This window comes from Solea solea, chromosome 9 (assembly GCF_958295425.1).
Source record: "Solea solea chromosome 9, fSolSol10.1, whole genome shotgun sequence".
Classification (NCBI taxonomy): domain Eukaryota; kingdom Metazoa; phylum Chordata; class Actinopteri; order Pleuronectiformes; family Soleidae; genus Solea; species Solea solea.
Genome location: NC_081142.1, coordinates 9,961,600 through 9,973,254, shown reverse-complemented (window position 1 = coordinate 9,973,254; position 11,655 = coordinate 9,961,600). Strand labels below are relative to the sequence as shown.

At 40.7% G+C, this 11,655-nt stretch overlaps 1 protein-coding gene across 4 annotated transcripts; it reads right to left on the bottom strand.

The window, feature by feature from the left end:
- Positions 1 to 620: 620 nt before the first annotated feature.
- Positions 621 to 10,341, bottom strand: ncln (nicalin). 4 transcript variants are annotated; one of them, XM_058637912.1, is made up of 15 exons: positions 10,035 to 10,341; positions 8,963 to 9,153; positions 8,354 to 8,498; positions 8,086 to 8,180; positions 7,721 to 7,801; positions 7,442 to 7,545; positions 5,711 to 5,799; positions 5,337 to 5,476; positions 4,775 to 5,001; positions 4,413 to 4,500; positions 4,276 to 4,317; positions 3,480 to 3,643; positions 2,965 to 3,018; positions 2,678 to 2,756; positions 621 to 2,584 (listed from the first exon to the last, which is right to left on the bottom strand). In XM_058637912.1, exons 1-15 carry the CDS (start codon positions 10,207 to 10,209, stop codon positions 2,522 to 2,524), a joined length of 1,737 nt encoding a protein of 578 aa, XP_058493895.1. In that variant the 5' UTR covers positions 10,210 to 10,341; the 3' UTR covers positions 621 to 2,521. The 4 variants fall into 4 exon arrangements, with proteins under 4 accessions (XP_058493895.1, XP_058493896.1, XP_058493897.1 ...); XM_058637913.1 differs by having other exon boundaries at positions 4,276 to 4,314; XM_058637914.1 differs by having other exon boundaries at positions 4,823 to 5,001.
- Between the last annotated feature and the right edge of the window lie 1,314 nt (positions 10,342 to 11,655).

Here is an 11,655-nt window from a genome sequence, read left to right as displayed (position 1 = left end):
GGGGCTGATTTGAATCAGTGATTGTACAGTGATTTAGACGAGACATCAGCGGCACAGAAAATATCATGTCGGAGTGGAGATGAAAGTTCAGCAGCACTGACAGAAAGACCTCGTCGGTTTTGTCTGTACTAACTCATTCATGTCATCACGACACATAGTTTCTCCATGATCCTTTTGATTTGTGCCAAAATCCCCCCCCCCCCCTCAAATTATGAGATAAGCAGTGTTTGTGGAGCCTGGTGACAGAAAGTGGAAAGACGGAACCCAGTGGGCATAGAAGTCTTGCAACTGCACTATAATTTATTAGTATTGTTTTTAATGTTTATTAGTAGTTTAAAATAGAAAAGGGAAGGGGGAATTTGGGAATTTTTTAAATGACTTTCTGGGGTAATAATTAATCAAATCTATTTGAATGATACCACTTTTGTTGGACTGTGTATACAACTGTAAACTTTACCAAATGCCTCATTTGTCCCCCTCCCCGCCCCAACTGTTTTACAATTTGACAGCTTAATGAAGACTTGCTCTTTTGTAGTAGTTTCAATACCATTCAGACAATGTTATAGTTTAACTCCACCCCCCCCGCCCGTCAAATAAAACATGTCATGAAACGAAACATGTGGACTTTTTATACTTTATTTTTAATCATAACTGATGTCATTTTCATTGCAAAGATCAAGTTTTGTGTCGGAGATGAAACGCGAGGTCAAACCAGAGGCGAGTTCATCTCACTGTACACATGAAAACTGTTTCAATAAATTATAAAATTCATATGTACCACAGTATTTCCCTCCTATTAATACAAATGTCCTCTGTTAGTGGGGAGGGCGGGATGTTACAGGGTCATGTAGTAACACGTGGTGGAAAAAACAAACAAACACACAAGACAAAACCAGAGTTGACTGGAGGTCAAGGAAACAACAAATATGACCAAATATTCTGTGTGTTCACAATATTTACCCAAATTTAATCCAAAACCTTCCGTGTTTTCTTCTCATCATAAGACATTTCATTTATAAATACCGCTGTGCTGGCCTGAACAAAAAATCTTCACACAGCATCAAAATTTAAAGTCACATTCCTGCCACAGTCGGCAAAAGTTCACAATCAACACACACACACACACACACACACGACTTCTACTGATAATCAAGGAGTAAAGGGGGAGAGTTATCTTGTCCTGATGTGTTGGCGCTGAACTCTTCTCACAGTAAATAACTCACATGCTCTGATTAGACAAGAAAACACGAGTGCTGCGCGTGACCTCCTGTAACGTGAGCTCTTTACAGCAGAGAAATTCACCAGCATCATTTTGTTTTAATCAAATCATGGGGTTGCATTGAAAATAAGATGCACCGTGTTTCAACAGCATCAGAGAAACAAACCTGGAGAAAGGAGAAGCAAAAAAAAAAGAGAAGGTAAAGATCATAGTGGGGTTTGCACTATTCTATATTAATTATATTAATATGTTAAGTGAGCAGAGGAGGACATTTTTACACACAAAAAAATGATTTGGCAATTATTTATCTTCCTTTCATCTCTACGATTCCGTTGATTAATTCACTACACGCGTTTATTTAACTCGTACTTCACATTTTATTCAGACTTTTTTTACTCGGGTTTTCAAGTGAAATTATTTCCGTTTGGGAGACATGGAGTGAAAATAATCATACTGTTGATTTTTTTTTGCTTGAACAATCACCTAAATGTTTGGATTTTTGTTTTAATATCCACAGAATGAGCCTTTTTATTGACGAGAGAAGCAGGTCTCATCGATGCAGGCCGCGATTGAGTTTTACTGATAACTGAAGACTAACCGTAGATTCTCCTACATGCTTGGAAGGGGAAGATGAGGTAAGAGACATTAGATGTTGCTAAATCCTACACACTGCACCTCTAAGTCTGCAGAGGGCAGCGCTCACACGTCCACAAACTTATGTGACAGTTCCTCAAGTTCATAACGGCTGTGAAGAGCTTCCTGAAGCTGAAGCAATAGGTCAAAAGAAACAGGAAGCCTCTGCAGAAACCAGTCAATCTGAGTGTGAGTTTAGTTTGGCCAACGCATCTTTCAACAAAATTAATTCAACTCCATGTGTTCTGTTTTGTCCTCTAGCTGCCCAAGGAAAACATTATCACTCGATAGTGTAGTACAGTAAGAAAAGGAATGAAGAGCAATCGGCCGATCACAAACATCTGATCTCGTCTGAACCTCTGAGGCGCGACGACATCGTTTCAAATCAATTGCGAGAGTCGAATCGTGAAATATTCTCAGTGCAAAAGGAACAGTTCCTGATTATTCTGGTCTGCGGGACCAAATTGAAGAAAGTTGGCAGCAGGACAGGATCTGACATCATAGCTTGCGGAGCAGGATTGAGGACGTGGAAGTGATTCTGCTGGTTTGAAAACCGGGAGAACTGCAGCTCGACCCAGCTACTGTGTTCTGACTGGCTTGAGTTTGACGATGTCAGTGGAGAGGAGGAGGAGGAGGAGGAGTAAGGGGAAGAAGAGAGTTGGGTTGATCTTAGTGGGCTTTGGCCTTGGGTTGGGTGATTCTACGCACAACACTGTAGAGGATGCCAAAGTTCTGTGGAGAGACAAGAACAGTCGTTTGTGATAATGTCACTTTCTGTTACAGTGTTACTCTGCACTTGTGTGTTGCATGAACACAGGCACTTACCTGGATAGCTAGATACATCACTCCTAAGTAGGCCGCGATGCAGACGGCCAGCAGCAGGTCAAAAATAGCAGGTTTCACTCTGAGGGAAAGAAAAAGGAAGAGTGACTCTTTATGTGGTGGCTGCTTCTTTAATTCATTTAATTATATCTATTGAAAGCCAAAAAAAAGGATGAAATGAAAGCCTCTCCATTTTACAGATGAAAGCTGAGGGCTTTTACAGAGCTACAGTAAATCAGTGTGAGCAGCAGAGTGTGTGAAAGGAAGGGGGAGAGCGAATGAAAGCGTACCTGTAAGCATTCATAGTTTGCTTGAGCTGGTCATAGAAAACAAACTCTGGATCTCTGAGATGGACAAAGGAAAAAACTTTGAAGTTAATATCATGAGCAGAAACATTATTGTGCTCCAACTAACACTCTTTTTACATATTGATTTTCTCTATTAATGAGCTGTTTGGTCCATTAAACGTGAGAAAATGATGATGCTCTCAAGCATCTTCTTTTGTCCACAAACCAAAATGTATCACTTATGATTTGTTAAATGGAGCAAAGAAACCAGACGATATTCACATTTAAGACGCTTTTCTAGACTTACTTGCAAATAATAATTACTGGCTATAATGCAGTGTCAGCATATTTTAACATTTAAATTCACAATGTTACAGTCAAACACGTGCTTGTGTAGCACATTTAGGTTTTTGACAGTTATGTCTTCAGCTAGATTTGCCTGTTTTCTTTCTAGATGACACTAAACCAAAACTCTTCTTCGTCTCATTAATGTTTACTCTGTTAAACCTAACGTTTACCTTTTGTCTGCTTTCACGTAGTGTTTCTTGACGTCTTTGAGGTAGCGTGTGAGGTGGTACTCCAGAGTGGACACCACGCTGCTGTCTTTGTCCAGCAGCTGAGCGGCTCGCGGCTGCGCTGTGAGCCACTCCACCACCGCTGATAACTGCTCCTCCTGCACCTGCTGATGTGTGTATAATATACACGTTACAAAGACAACGTACCAGTGTGAACAATGACCTGTACATGTACACAGACTCACCAGCAGGTGGAAAACACTGGAAAATTATTACTTTTTTCCCACAAATCCAGTTCAAACTAATATTATGTTGACATTATATCCACCTCCTGGATCTAAGGCTGGGCTCTGCTGAGAGCGCCCTCTGCTGGACAGTCTGATGAGTCTCCTCTAGGTTGTACGTTTCAAACACAAACTCATTTTGAAGGATCATATTTAATGTTTTAGAGTAATAAGATCAAGTTGGTTTCATATTTCACAACTCATACCTTTTAGTGTATAGAAATCTGACATTTTGTATGCACTTAAACAAAGGTTTTCAGTTTCAGCCAAATGCAGGTTTAACACACAGCTTTAACTTTAACCCTAACTGATGTAAATACGAGATAAGATAAGATAGACCTTATTAAAGTTACTATGTTGTCAAAAGTAAAGGTAATATAAAATAGATTTAACCTATTGATTAAATGTAATTCAATTTAGATTTAACATACAATCCTAACACAGTCTCTGCGTCCCCCTCTGGTTTACAAAGTTAATGTGAGGCCAATTAATACCTAAAAGTCACTGTGACTTACCATTTGTTCAGTGAAGATCTCCAAGTCTGCAGGTGCTCCCTGCTCAAGAGCACAAGAGCAAAAATACCACATCACAGAGAGGAAACAGACAAAGCTTGTACAGTTTCAACACATTATATCCATCTGTTAATAGATACCTTCTCTGTGAGGTTGTATATGACCCTGGCCAACACCTCTGCCACCACCTTTGTGTTCCTGCTTAGTTTCTTTACATCAACGTGAGGCCTGCGAGACAGAAACACACGTTTGAAGACGTTAGAGGAGGAAGAAAAACTCGGAACCATCAGATGGAAAAAAGCAAACAGGGACAGAAGAAAAACCTCAACACACCACAAGCAAGTCGGAAAAAAGAAGAAGAGGAGGATTAAGGATTGGAGAGGACAAAATGTTTTTCTACCACACTGGAGAAACATCATGTCACACACCAACAAAAGCTCCAACACAGCAGATCTAACAGAATGGACACTTGCGATGCAGAGACTTGCAGTGATAAACCCACCCAGCAGGGGGCTCTCCCGCTCCTTGGCGAGAGAAGGGGGACACTGACCGCACGTCCATAATGCTGGAGCGCTGGGGCAGACGGTGCGAGGGCAGGTGGGACAGAGTGAACGCTGGCAGGCGGCGGATCCCGAAGCGCTCGTGCTCCCAGGCCAGCATGTCGTCGGCCAGGTTTATTTTCTTGTGAACCATGGAAAACTTCACCTCCGGATACTGACTGCTCACCACCTGGGATTAGGATTAAGAACGGAAGACGACAGTGTCAATTTCCCAGATGTGTGATGATTTGCCAATCTGTAAAAGATGACCAGCACATGTGCTCTGATTGCACGACGTATATAATTGCGTGTCATGTGCCGTTTATACAACGTCATTTAGAGATGCTATCAGAATGTGAAGAGGATTTTAAATAAGATAAAAAAGTGTTTCACAAACAAGTTACGGACTATAGGTTTAAAACACTGTCAGGAGGCTACGTAAAACTAGTGTGAAAAAATCCAACATGAATATAAACTGGCCAACCCATCAGGTACAACTGGTGTATAAAGCCTCAGCACGCTTACCGTCTCTAGCTCCTTTAGCAGAGAAAACTGAGGAGTTCCCTCTTTAGGAGGTTTGGACACATGGAGGTGCAGAGAGTCTCCGTTCCCTAGAGTGTCCAGACACAGCACGAAAGCTACGTTGTCCTGCAGCAGACTAGAGTCTATCACCAAAGGCAGCGAAAAGCACAACAGAGGAGCGAGTTAATATATATATATATATATATATATATATATATATATATATATATATTATATCAATTGAAAATGTATGGAGGGAGGAGGGGAAAGGAAGTGCACATGAGAGTTTAAGCACAGAAATTAAACTGGCACAGAGCAAAAGAACGGTTTGTTCAACTGCATAAATTAGCATCTATTTTAAGACGGACTAACGGTACCTGTGTGGTCTAGATTCTCCTCCAGCCACCGTTTGGTGCCCTGATAGTTAAACTTCCCTCCACCGGACACAAAGAACAGCAGGTTGTACCTGAAAACACGATTCACAAATGAGTCAAAGTTGGAGGGACATCACTAGAGAGAAGCATCTACAGGAGGATGTGTAAAACAAGACAGATCAGCATGGAGGCGTCATAAGTGACAGACATGTCAAGTAAGAAATGCTGACTTTGATCCTATTGAGACAACTTTATTATATGCAATGCACTTACAGTAAAGTCCATTAGTCCTTCACTAACTGCTTTCAGGGTCTCACTCAGCTACTCTTAAGTACATTTCGACATAAGACCTGACCATTTTAGGTGTTTAACACAGGGTGCACAGATAATGTCCACATGCTTCTCAAAAAGACACTTAGACTTCTTACTACGACTAGATGAGGCAATCGATACAACGTCTAATGTTTCATCATGTATGAACCGCATTAAGCGAGTGTGCGGTGCAAAGCTTCACTCAGGCGACTGTGTTGTTAGCACAAATGGAATGTGTAAGACAACCGGATGCTGGGATACCACTTAAAAATCATCGGAATCTGAGAACCGGTATTAGATTGATACCAGTCAATACCAAGGAATTGATAAGAGCCTGGACAAGCAATAACGCTATCTATATTTATATTACGGTAATTCTAACTCCACTTTAGAACAGTGCGGGAATCACAGGATTGGCTAGCATTTTCTGCTTCACAGCTGTCCCTCAATGATGATGAAGCAGCGACATCATACGATTATGTGGGAAGAAGCGTCTTATGTGTAAAAATGTGCTGGCAAATAACACTCACAAATAGGGGTGGGAATCCCAGGGTACCTCACGATGTGATACAATACAGGCTACATGGTCCACGGTACCAATAATATCACAATACAATGATTCTGTGATTATCTATATATTGTTAGACAATCATATAGTGATACATCACGACATCTGTCTGAACTGAAGAAAACAAAACCCGAATAGTTAAAAGAGCAGGATTTTTCTCTTTATTCACAACATAGAGAAAAAAGTGCATAAAGTCTATGTATTGAAAGTGGATGGAGCATTTCTTCTCCAGCCGTAAACTGTGTCTTCTTCAACCAGGTAACTTCTGGCCAAGTTTCCCTCATTCATTTGTGCTACGCTGCCATGAGGAGACATCAAGTAGCGACGCCCAGCCTTAATTTGTTAATTAAAATATTAATATTTGCACGTTGATAAGTTTCTCCTGCTGTTTCTCCTGCTGCTAATGACTGAATCGTTCTCAGTGAAGCTTCCTGGCTCCAACAATGATGGAAATCTGAACCTGCAGCTGCTTACTCCTAACTCCATTGGTATCACTTTTAAGAACTTAAAACACGTATGCTAGATGATCCGAAGCTAACTTTTAACAGCATTCTGTGCAGCCTCCAACACTGGCTGTATAATGGCCAAGTTTATTGGAACAGATTGACAGCCCTTCAATACAGTGGAGTCTATTGGTTTAAACAGCAGAGCCTGCCCACTTGTGGTGACTGAAGATGCACACTCTTCTACTCCGCTCTCCACCAGCTCTGTAATAAGTTGTCCTCAGCATCAAATTACAGAAAAGTAAGTATCAGTATTGGTATCGATAAATACCCCCATGACAACCCACTCCTTTTCATGAGACACAAAAGACCAATAACAATCTGAAGGTGAATGTTGGTGTCATTACTCACGCGGCATGTGTCCTCTTGTAAGTATAGAGTTTTGAGAAGAGACGAGCCAGCTCCAGTAACATGGACACACCACTACCGTTCGAGTCAGCTCCATATGACAGCCACTGGACAACACACACAGTCAGATTAGTCTTCTTATTACAGTTTTATTTTCTTAAATATCACTGAAGGTCATATCAGTTTTTGGACTGTGAGCTAAGAGAGGATATTTCTGCTGCTCCTCACGTTACTAAATGTTTTGAAAGTGTGGTGAAAAGGAGAAAGAAGCAGTGGACCTACTGGAGCAACACCAAAGGAGTCATAGTGAGCCACCACAACAATTGTGGGAAGGTCCTCTCCTCCAACTCCAGCCAAACGACCCTGATAAACAACAACAGAGTTATTCGACGCGGCAGAAACACTGAAAACAGAACACTAAAAATCTGTAGCTTTGGAATGAACTAATCCAATAGTAAAAGTGTGTGAGCATATGACTGCAAAGCTGAAGTGAGTCACAGTCAACTCTCTGACCACAGAATGTGTCTGTCTTCAAGCGCACTGCACAAACCCCTTTTTCCTTCTGGTTTGAACATGAAGTCACTTTAATCAGTACACTGACATTACAGTACAGTTTGGAAGCACTGAGCAATTGGAAAGCATCTCACCTCTAAACTGGTGATGGCCCAGTCACTGACAGCTTTGCTCTGAGCTCCACTGGTGACCATCTGAAAGCCGTTAGCTGTGGCTGTGTGCAGCAACACTAATGGAAACACAAGAAGAAAGTGAAGTTAATCTTTGATCTTAAATGTTGACTGAATGAAGTGATTTGTGCATTATCGCAACACAAGGCATACTCATTCCATGTGTGCTGTTTTTGTGTGTACAACGCAACGCAAACAGATTACATCAGCAGGTGAATACTGAAGTCTCTACCTTCAGCTGCTGATAATGAGCCCTGTGAGGAGGACGAGATTAGGGTTTGGGTGTAGATGGACAGCAGCTCATTATCCTCCATGGCAAAGTACACAGGGACAATGGTCTCAGTGGCCAACATCTCTGGCTCCAGCTCCATGAACTGCTACAGAGGATGAAGAGAGGGGCATAACATGTTTAGCATGTGAGCACAGCAGCTGATCAATTAAAGTTGGTCTCTTGTCATCTTAGGTGAAATCAGTAATTGACTTAGTTAACTTATTTAATGCCAACTATTGCTGTTTTTGCAGTAATTTCAAAGATAATACAAAATATCAGCAAAATGGATAACAGAAAAGGAGCCATTAAGTATGACTGATGATGGATAGCTATCATTTGTATTTCTTATGCAGCTGTCAATCTGTAGATCAAGTGCATTAAATTGTACTTCACTTCTGTCTGGTTATTCAACTGTGTCATGGATAGAACAGGATAGGACATATTGTATTATTGTATTATTCTCCAGAGTAAAACCTAAAAACCAACTGAAGCACAGCATTTCACCTGAACACACAATGCAAACAGTTGTTGGTATATAACAAATATGTGTTTTGAAGTGTGTGTCAATACCTGCACTATGTCCTGGGGCACAGCAGACATGTTCTTGGGCAGAGTTATGACCACTGCTCCTGCTGACTGTCGCAGGGCTTTCTGGTACTGATCATAGGAGAAGTCTGCCAGCCGCATGATTACACATCGACGACTTAGTACTTCAGCCTCCACCGTACGAGCCTCAGTGTTCAGGATGGCATTCCTCGTACCTGAGGATACCACAATCAACAATCAGCACTTTTCACCATACTCCTGTCTTTATGCCGTCGGGTGAATAACACTGTAACTGGTCATGTTTGGGATTTCTGATCAATGTGTCAAGTTTGGTAGTTTTGAACGATTTCCAATACAAATAACAGACAAAACACCTAGACCATATATTTGACAAGGAAAAAAACAAAAGGTCATATTCACTATCTCTAATTGTGTGTGTAAAAATAACTGCTTATATTATTATTTGTATTATTCTGTCAATCAAATTCAAATTCTCATCAAATTAATCATGAAAATTAAATACTGGTTGACTAATAATCAAAACAATATTGTTTTGTAATCCACTACTACAAAAGCAGAACAACCACGGTGCATCCAGTACACGAGGAATCGAGTAAAACCCAGGAATAAGACTGTGAACATGTTAGCCTACGTTTTGTTAATGATGGAATCACAATTTTGCATAGTGGTTTGTCTTCTGTGATTGTCTTGCTCAGCGATTTACTAAAAATATGTTGACATTTCATTAATAACGTATCGATTGTATTATGTGATAAATTATAGCTACGCAGTCATTCATAGTATTAGATTCAACACTGCACATGGGACTTTTGACGCAAGAAAATAAAATAATCTGTATTTTCAGTTTGTCTTCTACTTTTATCTATTTATCTGAATTCTTCACACTGACCTCAGATCACTGATCTGATGCTAAGCTATGATAGCAGCTAGTTAGCCATAGCTGCCCAGCGTGCTGTCATTCAGCAGGCTAGCTTGATAAAGCTAATGGCGATCGAGCTAATCATTGAGCCAATCAGTGCAGTGAGGTAAACTCTTATTTACAGCCGAGAGAGAAACGGGACAAACGCTCACTCACCGTACGGCTGTCCCTGCAGGTCATACTGCTGCATGCGGTACACCGTGAACTCATGTGCCGCCTCGGCCGGGAGCGGAGACACCAGGATCAGCACCGCGGGGATAAATACGATGAAGGTGAGGGGAAACGACGACTTAAACATGTTGTCAAACACTTCACTAGCCTCCTCGAACATTTTGTCGGTCGTGTGTTGTTTACAGCCTGGAATAAAACGGTATTTGATTTGACTGTCGCCGCTTTCCAATACTGACAGCCGGGTACCTGCAGGTCAGCTAACCGACCCCGAGCAAAAGCTACACAATTCTGATCAGGCAAATCATCGGACATCCTTTTACTCTGAACTAGAAATCAGTAACAGGTTTTTGAAAACACACCATTGCATTTTAATATGAATTTGAAAGTAAATCTATACTCGTGATTATAACCTGATAATCAAATATTTCTAAAGCGAATCAGAGGTCCTTCAGGAATCTTGTAGGACATCCACAAATACAGAGAGACACGTTTAACTCATGTCACTAGATGGCGCAATAGCACCACAATGTAACAATGTGGAGTAATAATGTGGGTAGTAATAATACGAATAATAATAATAACAATAAAGATCATTTTTATTATTATATATGGAAGAGAACTGAGTTGCCACTTCATAAAAATAACAATCATTATTATAATTATTATTGTGTATTATTAAGTCAAATTTATTTGTAGAGCACCTTTCTCAAATATGGAATATACATAAATAAATATACATAAAATACTGATAGTTTAAACAGAAAACAACCATAGTTTAAACTAAAAGCCTGATTAAAAAGAGGCTTCAAAGGAGCGTTCACCTTGCCTCTTAAAATGTGTCATTGGGACCACAAGTAACATCTGACCTGCTGACCTCAGACTGTGGGCCGGGGTGTGAAGCTGTAGCAGGTCAGAGCCGGACCAAGGAGTTGGACCATGCAACGCTTTAAAAAGGGTTGCATCAGGAAGGGCATTCAGTGTAGAAATCAAATACACGGAAATCAAATACACGGATCATCCGTTGTGGTGACCCTAAGAGAGGTAGAAGCTAAAAGGGAAAACAATGATTATATTAAGTGTGCCTTTAAAATGGCTTCTAGTGTAGTGGTTATAATGTCTGACTGTCCTGGGCTTGAGCTCCAGTGGGATGTATGTGGAAGAGAATTGAGTTGTCACTTCAATATCTGTGGACAGGCCATGGCCAAGAGGAGAGGAAGTGGGCTTGTAACTGGAAAGTAGCTTGTTTGAGTCAAGGGCTTGGTTGCCCCTGAGCAAGGCACCCAATTCCCATTGCTCCCAGAGAAGTGCTGCTCACTGCTCCTGTGTCCAGCTTGTGTGTGTTCACTACTGTGTGGAAAAAGAAAGGGTTCAATTCACTATCACTAATTGGTGTGTGTGCAAAAATAACTAATTCTAGTATTATTATTATTATTATTATTATTATTATTAGAAGAAGACTGGGGAATTCTCATTTTACAGACATCAAATTAAAGATGAAAATGAAATGCTGGTAGATCAACAATCAAAAATGATAGGAGATTGGAGCTGAAGCCATTAGCTGTTACCCCTGAAGTTTTATTTTGAAGGATTGTTTGTTGTTAAAAAC

Coding starts and splice junctions, on each gene's coding strand:
- ncln (XM_058637912.1), bottom strand. CDS start 10,209: ATGTTCGAGGAGGCTAGTGAAGTGTTTGACAACATGTTTAAGTCGTCG. Junction 8,181..8,353: donor CTCATTATCAGCAGCTGAAG/GTAGAGACTTCA, acceptor TGTTTCCATTAG/TGTTGCTGCACACAGCCACA. Junction 4,501..4,774: donor GCGGGAGAGCCCCCTGCTGG/GTGGGTTTATCA, acceptor TCTGTCTCGCAG/GCCTCACGTTGATGTAAAGA.